Source organism: Urocitellus parryii, chromosome 7 (genome assembly GCF_045843805.1).
Source record: "Urocitellus parryii isolate mUroPar1 chromosome 7, mUroPar1.hap1, whole genome shotgun sequence".
In the NCBI taxonomy this organism is placed as follows: Eukaryota; Metazoa; Chordata; class Mammalia; order Rodentia; family Sciuridae; genus Urocitellus; species Urocitellus parryii.
Genome location: NC_135537.1, coordinates 70,209,978 through 70,230,611, shown reverse-complemented (window position 1 = coordinate 70,230,611; position 20,634 = coordinate 70,209,978). Strand labels below are relative to the sequence as shown.

General features: G+C 34.0%; 1 protein-coding gene across 1 annotated transcript in view; it reads right to left on the bottom strand.

Moving 5' to 3' along the window:
- C7H8orf34 (chromosome 7 C8orf34 homolog) overlaps positions 1-20,634 on the bottom strand; it is a 394,600-nt gene that overhangs the window by 223,672 nt on the left and 150,294 nt on the right. Inside the window, 1 exon segment of the mRNA XM_026407762.2 lies at positions 15,261-15,427. Within this exon segment, the coding sequence (XP_026263547.2) occupies positions 15,261-15,427 (167 nt within the window).

The window sequence follows — 20,634 nt, the reverse complement described above, 5'->3', positions numbered from 1 at the left end:
AAAGCAGATTACATTTAGGGGTAAACCAATCAGGATAACAGCTGATCTCTCAACACAGACTCTGAAAGCTAGAAGATCCTGGAATAACATATTTCAAACACTGAAAGACAATGGGCTCCAACCAAGAATCGTGTATCCGGCGAAATTAAGCTTCAGGTTAGAAGATGAAATTAAAACCTTCCACGATAAACAAAAGTTAAAAGAATTCGCAGCTAGAAAACCATCTCTTCAAAAAATCCTTGGCAAAACATTACAGGAAGAGGAAATGGAAACTAACATTGATAACCAACAATGGGAGGTAGGACAGTAAAGGGGGGAAAGTAGTCAAAGAGGATAACAAATCAGGTTTAGTAACATCAATAAACAATTATGGATAGAAGAACAAACAACATCTCAATAATAACCCTAAATGTTAATGGCTTAAACTCACCAATTAAGAGACACAGGCTAGTAGAATGGATCACAAAACAAGACCCAACAACATGCTGTCTACAGGAGACGCATTTGATAGGAAAAGATATACATAGACTGAAGGTGAAAGGTTGGGAAAAAGCATATCACTCATATGGACCGCGGAAACAAGCAGGAGTGTCCATACTCATATCTAATAAAATAGATTTCAAGCCAAAGACAATCAAAAGGATAAAGAGGGACACTTCATACTGCTCAAGGGAACCATACACCAACAAGACATAACAATCATAAATATATATGCCCCAAATAATGGTGCAGCCGTGTTCATCAAGCAAACTCTTCTCAAGTTCAAGAGTCTGATAGACCACCATACAATAATCATGGGAGACTTCAACACACCTCTCTCACCACTGGACAGATCTTCCAAACAAAAGTTAAATAAGGAAACTATAGAACTCAATAACACAATTAACAACCTAGACTTAATTGACATATATAGACTATACCACCCAACTTCAAGTAGCTACACTTTTTTCTCAGCAGCACATGGAACCTTCTCAAAAATAGACCATATACTATGTCACAGGGCAACTCTTAGACAATACAAAGGGGTGGAGATAATACCATGCATCTTATCTGATCATAATGGAATGAAACTGAAAATCAATGATAAAAGAAGAAAGGAAAAATCAAGCATCACCTGGAGAATGAACAACAGGTTGCTGAGTGATCAATGGGTTTTAGAAGACATCAAGGAGGAAATTAAAAAATTCCTAGAGTTAAATGAAAACACAGACACAACATATCGGAATCTATGGGACACATTGAAAGCAGTTCTAAGAGGAAAATTCATTGCTTGGAGTTCATTCCTCAAAAAAAGAAAAAACCAACAAATAAATGATCTCATACTTCATCTCAAAATCCTAGAAAAAGAAGAGCAAAACAACAGCAAAAGAAGTAGAAGGCAAGAAATAATTAAAATCAGAGCTGAAATTAATGAAATTGAAACAAAAGAAACTATTGAAAAAATTGACAAAACTAAAAGCTAGTTCTTTGAAAAAATAAATAAAATTGACAGACCCTTAGCCATACTAACGAAGAGAAGAAGAGAGAGAACCCAAATTACTAGCATACGGGATGAAAAAGGCAATATCACAACAGACACTTCAGAAATACAGAAGATAATCAGAAATTACTTTGAATCCTTATACTCCAATAAAATAGAAGATAGTGAAGGCATAGATAAATTCCTTGAGTCTTATGATCTGCCCAGACTGAGCCAGGAGGATATAGACAACCTAAACAGACCAATAACAATAGAGGAAATAGAAGAAACCATCAAAAGACTACCAACTAAGAAAAGCCCAGGACCGGATGGGTATACAGCAGAGTTTTACAAAACCTTTAAAGAGGAACTAACACCAATACTTTTCAAGCTATTTCAGGAAATAGAAAAAGAGGGAGAACTTCCAAATTCATTCTACGAGGCCAACATCACCCTGATTCCGAAACCAGACAAAGATACTTCAAAGAAAGAAAACTACAGACCAATATCTCTAATGAACCTTGATGCAAAAATCCTCAATAAAATTCTGGCGAATCGGATTCAAATACATATCAAAAAAATTATACACCATGATCAAGTAGGAGTCATCCCTGGTATGCAAGGTTGGTTCAATATACGGAAATCAATAAATGTTATCCACCACATCAATAGACTTAAAATTAAGAACCATATGATCATCTGGATAGATGCAGAAAAAGCATTCGACAAAGTACAGCATCCCTTTATGTTCAAAACTCTGGAAAAATTAGGGATAACTGGATCATACCTCAACATTGTAAAAGCAATCTATGATAAGCCACAGGCCAGCATCATTCTGAATGGAGAAAAATTGAAGGCATTCCCTCTAAGATCTGGTACAAGACAGGGATGCCCTCTCTCACCACTTCTGTTCAACATAGTCCTCGAAACACTGGCCAGAGCAATTAGGCAGACGAAAGAAATTAAAGGCATAAAAATAGGAAAAGAAGAACTTAAATTATCACTATTTGCAGATGATATGATCCTATACCTAGCAGACCCAAAAGGGTCTACAAAGAAGCTATTAGAGCTAATAAATGAATTCAGCAAAGTGGCAGGATATAAGATCAACACGCATAAATCAAAGGCATTCCTGTATATCAGTGACAAATCCTCTGAAACGGAAATGAGGACAACTACTCCATTCACAATATCCCCCCAAAAAATAAAATACTTGGGAATCAGCCTAACAAAAGAGGTGAAAGATTTATACAATGAAAATTACAGAACCCTAAAGAAAGACATAGAAGAAGACCTTAGAAGATGGAAAAATATACCCTGCTCATGGATAGGCAGAACCAACATCATCAAAATGGCGATATTACCAAAAGTCCTATATAAGTTCAATGCAATGCCAATCAAAATCCCAACAGCATATCTTGTAGAAATCGATAAAAGAATCAGGAAATTCATATGGAATAATAAAAGACCCAGAATAGCAAAAACAATACTAAGCAGGAAGTGTGAATCAGGCGGTATAGCGATACCAGACTTCAAACTATACTACAGAGCAATAGTAACTAAAACAGCATGGTACTGGTACCAAAACAGGCGGGTGGACCAATGGTACAGAATAGAGGACACAGTAACCAATCCACAAAACTACAACTATCTTATTTTTGATAAAGGGGCTAAAAGCATGCAATGGAGGAAGGATAGCATCTTCAACAAATGGTGCTGGGAAAACTGGAAATCCATTTGCACCAAAATGAATCTGAATCCCTATCTCTCGCCATGCACAAAAGTTAACTCAAAATGGATCAAGGAGCTTGATATTAAACCAGAGACATGGCATCTGATAGAAGAAAAAGTTGGTTATGATCTGCACGCTGTGGGATCGGGCTCCAAATTCCTCAATAGGACACCCATAGCGCTAGAGTTAACAAACAGAATCAACAAATGGGACTTACTCAAACTAAAAAGTTTTTTCTCAGCAAAAGAAACAATAAGAGAGATAAACAGGGAGCCTACATCCTGGGAACAAATCTTTACTCCACACACTTCAGATAGAGCCCTAATTAACAGAATATACAAAGAACTCAAAAAATTAGACAATAAGATAACAAATAACCCAATCAATAAATGGGCCAAGGACCTGAACAGACACTTCTCAGAGGAGGACATACAATCAATCAACAAGTACATGAAAAAATGCTCACCATCACTAGCAGTCAGAGAAATGCAAATCAAAACTACCCTAAGATACCATCTCACTCCAGTAAGACTGGCAGCCATTAGGAAGTCAAACAACAGTAAGTGCTGGAGAGGATGCGGGGAAAAGGGCACTTTTGTTCATTGCTGGTGGGACTGCAAATTGGTGCAGCCAATTTGGAAAGCAGTATGGAGATTTCTCGGAAAGCTGGGAATGGAACCGCCATTCGACCCAGCTATTCCCCTTCTCGGTCTATTCCCTAAAGCCCTAACAAGAGCATGCTACAGGGACACTGCTACATCGATGTTCATAGCAGCTCAATTCACGATAGCAAGACTGTGGAACCAGCCTAGATGCCCTTCAATAGATGAATGGATAAAAAAAATGTGGCATTTATATACTATGGAGTATTATTCTGCATTAAAAAATGACAAAATCATAGAGTTTGGAGGGAAATGGATGGCATTAGAGCAGATTATGCTAAGTGAAGCTAGTCAATCTTTAAAAAACAAATACCAAATGACTCCTTTGATATAAGGGGAGTAAACAAGGACAGGGTAGGGACGAAGAGCTTGAGAAGAAGATTTACATTAAACAGGGATAAGAGGTGGGAGGGAAAGGGAGTGAGAAGGGAAATTGCATGGAAATGGAAGGCGATCCTCAGGGTTATACAAAATGTCATATAAGAGGAAAGGAGGGGTAAGACAAGATAATACAAATGGAAGAAAGGATGTACAGTAGAAGGGGTAGAGAGAGAAAAGGGGAGGGGAGGGGAGGGGAGGGGAGGGGAGGGGGGACAGTAGAGAATAGGACAGACAGCAGAATACATCAGACACTAGAAAGGCAATATGTCAATTAATGGAAGGGAAACTGGTGTGATACAGCAATCTGTATATGGGGTAAAAGCGGGAGTTCATAATCCACTTGAATCAAACCGTGTAATATGATGTATTAAGAACCATGTAGTGTTATGAACGACCAATAAAAAAAATAAAAAAAATAAAACTGAGATGCTTAGAGCTTATTTGACCCTTTTGTATTAGGCAAACAGAGATATGTTTCCTATCTTAAATTACTTTCTATAAAATATGTCCTAAACTCAGCCACCAAAATACTAACAATGCTATTAGAGAAAGTTTCAGATCATACATGTCAAAAGTCCATAAAGAGAAGATAAGAACATCAGACTAAAACTTGAAAAAAGAAAAGTTCTCTCTTTTTCATCTCTTGATACTTTTGCTTATATTAAGGGTACAGATTCTCTGCATTGTCAGAGGATGAAAGAATGCATTATGAAATCAAAGGCAGTACAAAGCCTGTACAGCTTTGGAAAACGTTACTTCTCTGAGCTAATCTTGCAATACTGCAGCTCCTATTCCCATTATCAGTTGGAATTCATGGAGCCTAGAAAGTCTCTATGATTCTACAAGCCAGAGACCATCTTCCCAATTCCACAGTACCTCAGAGTATCCATGACTATTAATCAGAGAAGCCCGGTAACCTGGTAACAAAAACAAATGCATATAAAAGCAAAGCAGATACACGTTTTTAGCTTTTTTTATGGTGAGGGGTAGGGGGTGGGTTACTAGTGATTGAACTCAGGGGCACTCCACCACTGAACCACATCCACAGTGCTATTTTGCTTTATATTTAGAGACTGGGTCTCACTGAATTGCTTAGCCTCTTGCTGTTGCTGAGGCTGGCTTTGAATTCAAGATCCTCCTGCCTCAGCCTCAGGAGGAGCCACTGGGATTACAGGCATGCGCCACCACACTCGGCTTTAGCTTTTAATAATTTTTTAAAAGTTTGAATATTTCATATTGCTGAATATAATTTGTTTGGTTAAATTATTAGAAAAATTTGAACAAGATAGTGGTCATTTATAATAAGGTACTGTCTCTAAATAGGAGAACAGGGCAGGAATTGTTCTAACACTTTGAGGAAAATGTAGGCTCATATGATATGGCCTTTAGAGAAAACTGTCTGTGATCATTAAAAGAAAAGAAGAAAGGGGATGGGAATATAGCTCAGTTGGTGGAGTGCTTGCGAAGCCAATATGGAAAGCAGTATGGAGATTTCTTGGAAAATTGGGATTGGAACCACCATTTGACCCAGCTATCCCTCTCCTCGGTCTATATCCAAAGGACATAAAAACAACATACTATAGGGACACAGCCACATCAATGTTTATAGCAGCACAATTCACAATAGCTAAACTATGGAACCAAACTAGATGCCTTTCAATAGATAAATGGATAAAAAAAATGTGGCCTATATACACAAGGGAATATTACTCAGCAATAAAAGAAAATAAAATCATGGCATTTTCAGCTAAATGGATGGAGTTGGAGAAGATAAGGCTAAGTGAAGTTAGCCAATCCCCTCCCCCCAAAAAATGCTGAATGTTTTCTCTGATATAAGGAGGCTGATTCATAGTGGGGTAGGGAGAGGGAGCATGGGAGGAATATATAAACTCTAGATAGGGCAGAGGGGTGGGAGTGGAAGGGAGGGGACAGGGGGTTAGCAATGATGGTGGAATGTAATGGACATTATTATCCAAAGTACGCGTATGAAGACACAAATTGGTGTGAATATACATTGTATACAAGCAGAGATACAAAAAATTGTGCTCCATATGTGTAATAAAAATTGTAATGCATTCCACTGTCATATATAAATAAAAAAATTAATACAAAGAAAAGAAGAACTTAGAAGACAAACATCAAGAAGAAAAATCATTTGTTGAAATGAGTTCTAAATACAAGGAGCATGTCTAGATGAGACATATATGAAAAAAGACTAAATATTTAAACCCCTGAATTCCTATGGTATTACTTTATTTTTTACATGTAGTATACTTCTTCATGTACTAGCCAGATAAAGGGAGAAATTAGAATAAAAATTATATAAATTATAATAACATATTTTTTCTGACTCTAATTCATTATCTAATAACTGAGAAACTGTCTATAAATTATTTTACCTAATCTTCACAAAACTCGTTAAGTATTTTTATTACTCCCATTTTTCTAATGTCTGATATCTGCAGGAAGAAAGTTACTATCCTCAAGTCATAGATTAGAAGCACTAATGAAATATGAAACAAGGGTTATGTATCTACAAATAAAGCTCAGTGTTATTATTAATTTTAACATTCTGCCATTTAGTGCTTCTACAAAATTAATTTTGTAAGATAATTAATATTAATTTTGTTTTACTGTATTAATATTACTCTACATTAAAGTTTTGAAACACACAGTCCTTTCTAAATGTCAGTAATTAAAAAGTAAACATGATAGCACTTACGAGAAGAAAAACTGCTAAACCAGTAAACTGCTAGAAATTCCTGAAAAGATGAATTTTAAAGAAATTTTGTTATATTTCCATAAGTTTTCATTCTAATACAAGCAAACTCATCCTATATTAACACAAGGAATTAAATTCTCTTTTGTCCTAAGAAACCCAAAAAAATTGAAAAAAACATTAAAATTGTGAGAGTTAATTTATCTCCACTAGGACACTGTCATCTCTTTCCTTTTGTACTCCTTAGTACTCTTCTATTTAAAAGACTTAGAGTGATAAAAAAACATACATTCACTATTGCTAAGGATATTTCTCTCTGAAATAATAGAACATAAGACATTTGAAAACAAAATCATATTTTTACTCCAAAAGAAATTCACACATAGGACCAGTTTAGACATTTAAAATTTTAAAAATATGTTAATAAAATATATTAAAAGATTTTGAATTAGTTTTATCACAAAAGCTACTGTTTCTCAGATAATGAAAATAACTGACAAGTTTTGTGGCCACTCTTTGGTGAATGTGTATTCAAGTATTCAACTTCAATAGTTTTAAGATTTCCATTCAGAGATGATGAGTAGGTTAGGTTGTCAGTGATATTGTAATATATAAAAATCTAAACAAATGCCTATAATTTATACAATCACTTTAAACAATTCAGTAAGGTCCATATAATATCTTTAATAACTATTGACTTTGATGTTAATTTGTAAATAATTACTGAATTAATTACACTTCCTTTGCACATTTTCAACCAAGAAAAAATATAATAAAACTATGACTTTGCACCATTTTCAAATGTCTCTTACATTAAGCAGGAAATTCAGATTTGTCTAAATTATATGAAAATCATTAATAGCTAACAAATCATCTTGAAATACAACATAACCTTTTTTATTAAATATGTAAAAAGGACAAGTTTATTTCAAAAGAAACAAAACCCTAACAATATTTAACACTGGTTTTTAATTTGGTTAAGATTTGCTTATACAGTGTATTAATGTAGAACCATCAAAATTGTGCTACTTCAAATATGTTCATATTTATCAATATAATAGGAAAGCATATATCAATGTAATATTATAATATCAATATAATTTTAAAGCTTAAATATTTTCAAATTGTTTATGACTTTATTCACACAGAAACATATAAACATAGAGTACAAATTTCTAGTTTTTTTGTATCTCCTTCTCTTATTCCTTCCCCAACTTCTACTTTTTTCATATCGACACATGGATAGGCACAAAACATTTTTCTTTTCTCCTAGAATTTATACATTTATAAGCAAGAAAATTAAAGACAGTAGAGTAATTTGCTCTACACAAAACCAAATCACATAAATGTCTACCTTTGTTTAAATATCCATGTTAAAAAAATGAGATGTAGTGCTTTGTACTGACTTATTACATATTTTGGCAGGCAAATACATTTATAGCTTCACCTACTTTCTCTCCAACTCTTTTACTATATCCTAAGAAACATAAATTTTTACTGTCAGTAGGCAATTGTACAAAGTTAAAGGAACTCTTTTGTTCTTCTGCTTGTATCTACCTGAAATGTAGGTGAGTTAGGGAATATCAATTTATTTGAAAGAAAACATTTTTGCATAAAATCTAGCATCGTTTTTTCAATATTCTTGTTAGCCATGACAAAAAAAAGTAATAGCACTTTCAGGGAATATTCCACTTCCAAAATTAATAACATTTCAGGGAATATTATCAGTATAACATTTTTCTTTTGGAGTATGAAAATCATAAGTTGTTACTAGTGAATTAAATGTAATTACTTGTAGCTCAGATGTTAAAACTAGCAGAGAAAGGATGAAGGCTGGACTTGGGTCTTAGAATTTTAGCCCAGTGCTTTGACCACAGGCTACAAAGACCACATCACACTGTGGCCCCCCCAGCTTTGCCAAAATACTCAGTGAAAAGTAGCATAAACATGATAAAGCACATTATCATTGCTATGAGTCAATATGTAACTTATTCAAAGTGATAGATATATGTAAAATAAGCAACCCTACTAACTACAAATATATTAGAAACAGCTATCTCTCAAATAAAGAAGTCTTCACTTGGTATTCAGTTGAGATGAAGGGACATTGGCAAGAGTTTGTTTATGGGTTTAGATTTTATTTGTAAATTATTGATTTGATTCTGAACATTAATCTACTTTTACCATTGGAAAACAAACTTACAAGGGGAAAAAAAGCACAACATTTCTTATTAAACTCCATAAAAGTAAATCATGTAATACGATGAGCTATTATATTTATTTAAAGGGCAATCTCTACCTCCAAACCTTGGTAATATTTGAAAATGTTCTGATCCTCTGTTGACAAGAAACAGTATTAAAGAATGAATAGGATGGAACATGAAAACAATGCCAAGCAGAAGTCCATCTACAAGGCTATGGGGGGGGGGCTGAGTCACATGTAAGAAAAGCACAGTAAACGTGGTAAGGTTTTAATATGATCTGATGATAAAATCGAATCAGAAAGAAAAAATTTTCTCAAGTTTATGTTAGAATCATTTATGACTTTTATAACTCTTCTACTACAAGCAAATGATCTTGTAAAAATATTTCAGCAAGAGGGATAAAAAGGTGATAAAAACTTTCACATTAGTGAAAGTTTATTAGCAAGACTTCATTGTTTCCAGGACTGGCTTTGGAAGACCTTGGGTAACTCAGAAACCTCTATTTCATGATCTTTTGTTTTAAAAAAATAGACTTTCTAATATTCTCCATACTTCCAGAACATTATATCTAACAAAAATATTCACTGAATATAACTACTATGTTAGGTTTCCTGAATGCTCTACAGATCCCCTGCAATGGAATCTTCCTGTAGAAAAAAATGTAGGTTGATGGGCTGTATCCAAATCTAATGAACCAAAAAAAAAAAAAATGGGGGCAGGGAGCACTGGACAATGTACTTAAATGACCTCCCTAGATGATTTGTAAGGAAACCAAATCTTGAAAATCACCTTCCTAGAGTCAAAACTTCTATGTTTGTTCAAATTTGAATTTCCATAAACATAATGATAGTTACTCTGGAGGTAAGAATTACACATTTAAGAAATTAATAAGTCTGTGGATGGATGAATGAGTGAGTGAATGAGTAGAACAATTGAGAGCTGTCAGAAAACTACAACTTGTTTGGGTCTCAATGGGAAAAACATTCCCACTCTTCACCCTTTTCTCAAACCCCAAAGAGGTTCGTGGTTATTAGAAAATGTAAGATGCTATTACTAGTATTATATGTTAGTATGAACTTGTGCAATTCACTGAGCAGGTGCATGATACTTGCTGAATGAATGTGTTTGAATGGATTTTCTCAAATGTCTTCATTGGATTGTGGCAAGGCAAGCACAGGGCAATGCTCAGCTCCTCAAAGGCCACACTTCAACCTGAACTCACTTGGCATTTGTGCAGGCAGAGATGGCACCAAAAACAGCCAAAGTTAGGATTCAGAAACATAAGTGAAAACTCTGTAGTGAGGAACATTTCACAGGACTGTTACTGTAAAACACAGGCTTACCAGGAAAAAACACTATTTAGCCTGTGAAAGATATTTTCAGACATCTTTATAAAGTCCTATTTTTTCAACTATGCAAATTGATTTAGTGAAAAGTAAAAAAAATACATGTGCAGATTTTCAATAATCTAGTTAATTGTGGTCATCAACAGTCACAATAATTACTGGAAATTTTTAGAATATCATATATTTCAAGATGAGACCTACTCAGATTTAGGTGATTGGGAAGTTATTTTATCAGTATCTGAGATTTAGAGCACTAACTTCAGTGGTTCTTAAAAATTTGTTATATCTTAAAACAACACATGTTGGGGTATGTTATTCTCCAATATGTACTAATTCTATATTAAATCATTTTTGTATTGTATTGAATAACTTTACATGTAGTATTTTAAGCAATCTTATGGACAATATTGGAGGATACACAGATTTAATTTTTCAAAATCTTCAGACATTTGTCAAGAATCTTCTAATTCATTTCAAAGTGACAACTTTTCTGTCATCCTGATAGTTCCATTCATCAATACTCAAAAGAAAAAAAATTGACAAAAGTGCATATGTATGGTACTTTGTGTTTTACAGTGTTCTATATACCTTAAGTTATAGATAGATTGATAGATGATAGATGGATGGATAGATAGATAGATAGATAGATAGATAGATAGATAGATACATAGATAGATAGAGTAGGTAATTTTAAGAAAACATTTAGGGTCCCCTCCATTTTTGTATTTTGACATCATTGAGAAAAAGCATTCATTTTTCACTAGATGAAATGTGTGTTCTTATTTTACAAAGATGGGGAGCTTTTTGTTTTAAGGGGTCTTCAGTTTAAAAAACAACAGTGAATATTCTTTTTCTAAAAGGTTGATCAGGATGTAAAACAATTTGCCAAAAGAATGCCTTAAGGTAATGAGTCCCTCTAACAAATTAAGTTTTTATTTTACAAAATTTGGCATGATATTGAGGTTACAGAAATTCAATGAGTACAGTCAGCAAAATAATCAGTATAATTATAAACTGTTCATGATTACTCATTTTAAAACAAGTGATATCTGTTTGTAATAACTTTATTTGGGTTGGCAGCATAATTTTAATTTTTAATTTTATATAATTATGAGCTAAGGATGGAAAGCATAAAGCATGACTAATGTTTTTATTCTTAAGCATCTCTGGAATGTGACTTTTAGATATATGCCTCAGCATCAATTCTAAGAAAGCTTAAAAATTTTTACAAGTAATATTTCATTCTAAAATCTGTAAGAAAGCCAGTTATATCTGTCAAATATAATTCTGAGGATTTAAAAAATGAATACAAATCAGTATAAATCACATGGAAAAAAATCAAACATATAATAGCTATTTGAGTTTCAAATAGAATAAGATGATAAATGCATGCAATGTAATAAAAATGGGCTCATATTTATAAACTGAAAAATATTTTAAACAAATGAAGCCCCTCAAAATTTTCTTTGAAAAGAATGGAATAAAATATAGTTTTTATAAATTACTTTTTTTCTATCATGACACCTTGTCACCATATTTTCAAAAAAAAACTGATTTCAATACATCTTTTTTTTTTTTAATTTGGTATCAGGCATTGAACCCAGAGGCACTTAACCACTGAGCCACATCCCCAACCCTTTCTATTTTTTTAAAAATTTTGAGTTAAGGTCTCACTAAGTTGCTTAAGGTCTTTCTAAGTTGCTGAGGATGTCTTTGAACTTGTGATTGTCCTGCCTCAGACTCCTGAATCACTGGGATTATGGGCATGCACCACCATGCCTGGCTAGATTTTAATAATTTTTAAGAAAAATTTTTAGTAAAATATTTTACTCATTGTGGCTAATAACTGCCAACATAACTACTGAAATATTTAAGAATGTTTTGCATTTGTGGTTGAGAATGACATGGTTTGAGGTTACATGGCAGACATATTATTCAATGTTTCATAATTACAGAATAAATTTCCAAGGTGCTTAAAATTGTTGTGTATTAAAATTCTACAAGTTTGGCTATTTTATTACCTGATAGGTAGCATTAGTATTATATTAATCTACTTTTGTACTATGAATCTATAGACAGTATTTAAAACAATCTTACAGAGAACACTTACTCTATTTTAAAAATTATAGATGCCATATATAATATTTTCATATGCCTAAAACAGTTAAAAAAGAAATCCACATATATACAATTAAACAACTGAGTAACTATTAATCAATAATATATTAACAATGCTAGATATTTTCATGGCTGAAACAAGAATCACCAGTTTTACTAATATCTACTAGTACAACTAAAAAATGTTTCCCTTTATATCAACCAATTTTATTGAGGAATAATCACTGCTTATATTAATATTAGGTAATAATTATACCTTTGACTTATGCATTACCTCATAAGGTTTACAGAGTGCTTCCCACGCATGATAAATAAAATTTTCAGCCAGTTATATCTTGGTATACATAACAAGTTAAACCCTTAAAAACACATAAGTTTTAGCACACTCATTCTGCAACACATTGTAGATTCAAAAAGATATTTGAAATACCAAATGTCTCTATTGCATCTTACAATAGTCCCATGTCCTAAAATTTGATATCACATAAATTTTCAAGAAGTTAACATTTGTATTTTGCATGTTACTCTACAATCAGTTTCAAAAGTAAGAAAATGTACATGGTACTATATGGAGAATAGTCCAGTGGACTTAGAACATTCCATGTTATCACAGGGAAACTTTATAACTTAGAAACCAACATTATTCTTCCACCAGTAACCTGTGCTGAAATGTGTGGGATTACAAAGAGAAAGTCCAAACTTAAATATTAAACTTGCTCAGTACACAGACTAAAATGTCTAAATGAAAAAAAAAAGAAAAGAATTAACAAAGGACAAGTATGAATTGCTTATCATTAGGTATTCTCCAAAAACCAATCCTCTAGTTGGGGAAACTAGAAACTTCATAACAGAGCAGCTGAGATGTAGGGGATACCAGCACTGAGAAGAAACCTGTGTCTCCTTCAAGAATCCCTTGGTCTCATCCCCTTCACTGTTACTGACCAAAACAGAGGACCAGTCACAGAGGGGCCCATACCTCTGTGAACAAACCTACAGGAGTAATGACCACACTACACCCATTAATCTTATTCCTACTTGTCCTTCAGGATTAACCAGGGGCATCAGCATATCTAAGACATATTCTCTGATCACTGTCCCTCACTTCTGCATTAAATGTTACCTTTATATGCAAGTGGGTGGTTAGCCCAATTGTTGCAGGTAGAAAACACCACCAGAGTGATGTATTTACATTTTTATTTGAGTGCTTTGAGTGCAAAGTTCCTGCAAACAGACAATTATTATTTTATTTTTATATCCCCAAGACCAAGCCCAGCCTAGCCCATAAGTGCTCAGTAAATGTTTACTGAATGTTGAATGGAAGTTGAATGCAGATACTGTGATTACATCTGGCACATCTACCACACTAATGATTTAGAGGTGAGGAGAAAGACTTAATTGCTTTTAAAAAATGCAAAAAAGAAAAAGAAAAATTATTAATTGCATGTAGTAAAAATGTCACTATACAGTCTCCCTAATGGTGGAACAAATGCAGTTATTATACCAGAAACCATTTTGAACCTGCCATTATTGACTATGTAACACCTCTGAAGTCTAAATATGGAGACATGCATCATTTATTATAATGAAAGTACTTTACTACCATTGAAACTTTAAATCAAGTAATGTGATTTAGAAAAAAATATTTTTAGAACATCTCTTTTTCCCCCTGGGACTCCATATTTTATATGTAAAACTTATGTGAAGCTTTCAAAGTATTACCTTATTTTTTCTCTTTCCAGTTAAATATAGTAGTATCTTGTCACAAAAAATTCAGAAATTGTTTTAAATATTTATATGGACAAACTGATATCACTAAATTAAAAAGACATTGTGTTACAGATGGCTAGCTCTCTAAAATTTCATTTTCTTCTTTTGAAAAAATGATTTTCCAAAGTGAGGCTCAATTTAAAAAATACCTATGTGTGGGGGAGTTAGGGGTATATTTCAGTGGCACAGCATTTGCCTAGCATGCATAAGGCCCTGGGTTCAATCCCTTGTGCCACAATAAATGAATAAATAAGAGAAATTTATACTGGAGCAAAACATATATATGCTTCACTAAGACATATAAAAAGATATTCTATATATACAAGATTAATAGTTTTCATGAAAGTAATGACCCCGAAGAGACTTAAAAATCTTTGCAAATGTTCCTGTCATTTATATAACACATAAAACACTAATTTACTAATTGCCACTTTCAACTTTATTCTATTTTTTTCTAAAGCATCCTTAAAATAACAGAGGGACATGTTGAGATGAAGGCTGAAATGTGAACTTTGTATATATATTAAAGATAATAGGTGTGATCAAGGAAATCATAATCAGAGAATAAAGCAGACAGACTTGAATTTTTATCACAGTTGCACACACAATAAAGCTTGATTAAGTACCAGAAGGTAAAGTGCTGCATACACAAAGCACAAAATACAGTCTAATAAATATTTCACATGCTTAGCTGATTTCAATTTGGTTCTTACATTTAACTTCATGAAAGTCTAATCTAAAGAATATGTTTAAATGTTCTCTTTTGCCTAAGACAAAATGATTCAAAACTTTTAAAAAACCTCTTAAACACTGCATACTTTACAATACAAGAGGAAAAAAGAAAGAGATAAATTATTAATTTTTAAAGTTACCCAGCAACTCCATTGCATCATCTTCGTTGTCAATGTCTTCTTCTGTTACAGATGGGGTAGGGCTGTGGATGGACTCAAAGGAATCCTGAGAAAGCATGGCTGCCAGGAGTTTCTTATGCTGCTGCTGCTGCTGTTTTAATCCTTTAGTCTTGGGCTCCATCTTCAAGCTGAAGAAATATTTACCATTAGTTAGTTATGGTGAGTAAAGAGAATTTACAAATTTTTTCATTCACGTATTCTGTTATGCAAATTGATGGACAGATCAACTAATATTTTCCCCAAGGATAACAGAGACATAGAATCTCTCTGAGACAACCTGTGGTATTCACTAACAAATTCCCAAGTGAGTGTGGGAAATCTGAAAGTTCCAACTCTCACTTAAAAGAGGAGACATTATGTTCTGCACCTACCAACTGTTGCCATGTGAGAATTAATAGATTTTCTGATATTTTAAAAGAAATAGAAAATCCAGGTAATTATTTGCTGATTTATAAAGCACATGATTGTCAAGCAAAATACGAGCCATGGGATAAGTATTTTAACCTACTACACTAAGATTCAAAAATAAAAAATAAACAGCTTTAATTTTTTTTTGAATGTGTGTACACAGTTGTCCCAGCACCATTTATTTGAAAACACTACCCTCTCCTCCAATCATCTTGCAATATTTATAGTGCTTTCAAGTCCACCTCTTTGCATAATTTCTTAGTTGACTGTTCTTTCTATTAATATATACATGTGTGTCCTCAAAGTCAGGAGACTGTTGTACAAGTATCAACATTTACCACTTTGAGTGAAGTGTGGACATCTTACTTCTGCTTCAATTCCTTTACCTTCCTTACTTTTAAATATTATTGTTTTGAGTGTCCAGTAGCATTATAATTTCTGTTTAAAAAACCACTATATATATATCCCTTGTATATACTCATATTTCTCCTATTTATTCTTCCTTCCTGATGTTTCAAGATTCTCTTGTTCATCATTTCCTGTTTGAAAAACTTCCTTCCTTCTCTCATGTCCTGAGTTTCCTTTCTCCACCATCTACTTCCACCATGATGTTCTGCTTCACTAGGGCCAAGAACTATGGAGTCAGTTGACCATGGACTGAACCTCTGAAACCATGAGACACATTAGGTTTTCCCTCCTTTAAGTTGTTCTTGTCAGGTCTTTTGGTCATAGGGATGCCAAAGCTCTTTAACATTTGTCATACTTGGGATTGATCTCAGGGCCTTGTGAATGCTAGGAAAGTGCCCTACCAATGAGCTCTAACTCTGATTTCTTAACCAAAAAGGGAAAATGATACCTTAACACTGAACAAATCTGGTGGACATCACTTTAACCAACCAATCAAACTGAGTGTCACCAATTATGGAGCAAGGTGACATTATATACCTCCTAATATGATACCAAGAGGAAATACATAATATAACCTATAAAGAATTGTTTCCAAAAATGTTTAATCAAGAAATCATTCAAGAAATAAAGATATGGGAACATTTTTTCAAAATAACTAACATGTAGGAAGTCTTCAAAATCCCAATATCACGAAGGAAAACAAAGCCAGAGGACTGTTCTAGATTTCAGAAGACTAAAGAGACTTGACAATTAAATTCTACACACAATCTTTATTGGACACTAGCTAAAAAAGTAATAAATAAATATACAAACAAAAGCCCATAAAAGATCTTATTGGGAAAATTTAAATATGATATAAAATTATTATTAATATAAAAAACTTTGTGGCATTATGTTAAATGTTTTGATATAGTCATTATATTATAGCTATACAAGAATATATCCTCATTCTTAGGAAATGCATTCCAAAGACTTAGGAAATTGATAAGTGATAATATCTACAACTTATTTTTATATGGCTCAGCAAACAAAGATTACAAAATACTAATGAATATGAGTGGAATGTGTGTGAATATTAATAATCACTACTCTTAAATTTTCTATGGTTAGAAATTTTTCAATGTATCAAATTGAGGAGAAAAATATATGAAAGCACACACATGAATATTTATTTCATATCTGGCTTCTGTTTCAATTAGGTTCCCCCAACATATAAATGATTATTGCTGAGATATAAAAATGTACCCCTTTTAAAATAATTTTTAAAATATCTTAATTACTACCCATGTAATTTTAAATAATTAAATAAAATTAGTTTTACTCAATAGTAGTTTGGTTAAAACATAACTGTACATTTGCCAATTGATGGAAAAAGTTTCTTTAGTCCCAGTTTATTGTCATGGCATTTGTATCTGCATCATTTCTATATATCTTTTAACTGAGAAAGAATGTAATGATTTGAAAGTCTACCGTGACTAGTTTTATTCACTGAGAAGTAATACAAAAAAATCACACAATTTTAGTTTTGATTTCACAGTTGATAGATCTGACATGCAAATTGTAATTTACATCTGTAATTATTTTAAATCAAATTATTTTAAAATAACAGTATTTGTGGGTCACTGTGGCCCCATTTGCGTTGGATTAGGACAATGAATATACATATTATTTTGACAAATGAACCAAATCTATTTTCAACATGATTAACATTCGGCAATTTATTTACCCTTTCTTTTCTTGCTTTCTTTATCTGTAATGTAGATTATAGTATTTCCTATTATATAGACAATTTGACAATTTAAAAGGGCTAAAATTTGTAGCACAATGGAAAGTAGCTAGATTAATATGCCTGCTGAATAGAGCAACTGAAGTTCTCATTTATGATTTTGCATTTTATACTGTAAACTTAAATGACAACAAAATATTTTATTTAATAATATCTTTTTTTTAAAGTAGGCTATTTTATTTATTTATTTATTTTTATTGGCTGTTCAAAACATTACAAAGCTCTTGACATATCATCTTTCATACATTTGATTCAAGTGGGTTATGAACTCCCATTTTTACCCCAAATACAGATTGCAGAATCACATCAGTTACACATCCACGTTTTTACATAATGCCATATTAGTGACTGTTGTATTCTGCTACCTTTCCTATCCCCTGCTAACCCCCCTCCCCTCCCCTCCCATCTTCTCTCTCTACCCCATCTGCTGTAATTCAATTCTCTCCCTTGAATAATATCTTATGCTTAACAAAATTACTTTGTTTTTATGCAAAAATACAATTATAGTTCTATAGAGATTTTCCCCTTTAGGAATAAATAATAATTCTCCAAGTATTACTGTTTGAAGCAGGTGTTTTATGAAGATTCTGACAAGTTTATTTATTATTATCTACCTAAATTATATACAATAACTAGAAATTACATGTTTCATGCAAAATTAAGATATATAGTATCTTAAAGATGTTATTTGATATAAATAATCATAAGGCCAATGTTTATTTTCATTCCCATAAAATAACATTGTTTTATAAAGCTAATATATGATCAAAACATGCCTAGTTACAAATAAATTTATCTTCCTGAATGTAATCTTAGATTTCTACTCCAGGTCCATAACTGTTTTTCTAGATTTGGGGCTGGATGTGCTCTGCTGCATAAACTGTATATTATGTAACACCTCCAAGGAGGGTCTGAGGCTTGACTTTGCTATCAATTACAGCAGTTTTCTATGTCCTTATGTATCAGCATCGCCACTGAGTAGGTTAAATAAAAAATCTACAGTGTTCAGATGGGGTTTTGCTGTCATGAGTTACGAAAACCATTTCAGTTTCCTGAGCAGCTTGAATTTCATAATTACAGATAAGGACTGTGAGGAACACATCCAAACACACAATTGATAGGTTCCCAAATGCTGCTGTTAGGGGAGGAAGATGGGGGCTGAGACTTGATGCTGGAATTTCAGAAGGCAGAAGTCAGGTCATTGGAATGGCAATGGGAGACACTAAACGCTGTCTGGTTGACATTGATAAAGGTGGTTTCAACAGGTGGTGGAAATAAGATTCTATTGGGAAAAGATTACAAGTGGAGGGGACAGTGAACACAGTGAGGAGCCTGGCTGTAAGAACAATGAAAAGCAGAGAGCATTGACAGCTGGGGCCAGGGAGGAGGCTTCCTTATGTAGAGAGGCATCCCATGAGAGTTTTATGCTGATGGGAATGACCTAGTAGAAGGAATAGAGGGGGGACACAGGGAATAAGCAGCTTGCACAGTGGCTGAGACTGAGCATCTAGAACCAAGTGAGGGGCTTGCTTTGGGTGGGAGTGTGGGCTGCACCCACTTGGTCACAGGTGAGCCAGGCCCACCCGTGGTGCTGGGAGGGCTTATGGAGGAAGAGTCTCTGAACCTCTTTCCTCCTTGAAACAGGAAGCAGGGTCATCAGTAAAGAAGAAGATGAGAAGAAGAGTTGGGGATTTAAGGAGAGAAGTGAAGACGTGAAATCATTCCTGAGGAAAGTGGATATGTGGATTGTTCAGCCACTGGCAGCAACTTCACCGGGCAGTTCCAGGGTGCCCCTGCAGTTGGGAAGTCATGAGTTCAGTGTCTCTAGAGAGTGGAACCACAGGCTCTGCAGCCTTTGCTGGTTTCACCACAGAATGAAGAATTGGATTGTTAAAAGGAAACTAAGACAAAGGAAAAGAGGGACGAGGCAGTATCTTCAAGAGAATGACTACAACAGTGGGCCATGGACAAAAGCTGAAAAAGGAGAAATATAAGGAACAAGGTGGTGGGTCAGGAGCAATGGAAATTTAGCACAATCGAAAATTAGCAGGATGGAAACTTGGCACACCCAAAAGTTGGGTGCCAGAAGGAATGAGCAAGGACAAAGGCTGACAGAGGGTGAGATACCTAAAACTGACATTACCAATGGCAGATAATGGCAATGAGAGGGTTCAGGATATGACAGAAAGAATGAGTGGGTCAGGCAAGGTGGAGTTCAAGATCAATAATGAGAGCGGATGAAGGAAAGGAGGGGCCAGATTTGGGGAAGAATCACTGGTGTTTATATTGATTTCACCATGAAGGTAATGATTTAGGGAAAGTGCCTATGTGGGAAAGGGGAATAACCAGGGGATAGTCAAGTATGGCTTCAAGAACATGTGGATGATGATCAGACTGAAAACATGGGATTCTGGAAGTCACAATTCTAGGGAGGAATTTTTTGGGGGGGTGGGGGGAGAGGTGCAGCAGGTAAAGTGATAGAGCAAAATCTGTAAGCAGCAGAGAAGCAAAGACTGGTCCTGCCTCTTCTCCGGCCCCACAGGCTGAGGATCAAAGAAGCAAAAATAGCACCTTTATGAGAAAATAGCCTCAAAATAAAAAGCTTCTTCTCAGCAAAAGAAATAATCAACGAGGTGAAGAGAGAACCTACATTTTGGGAGCAAATTTTTGCCACACGCATGTCAGATAGAGCACTAATCTCCAGGATATACAAAGAACTCAAAAAATGTAACA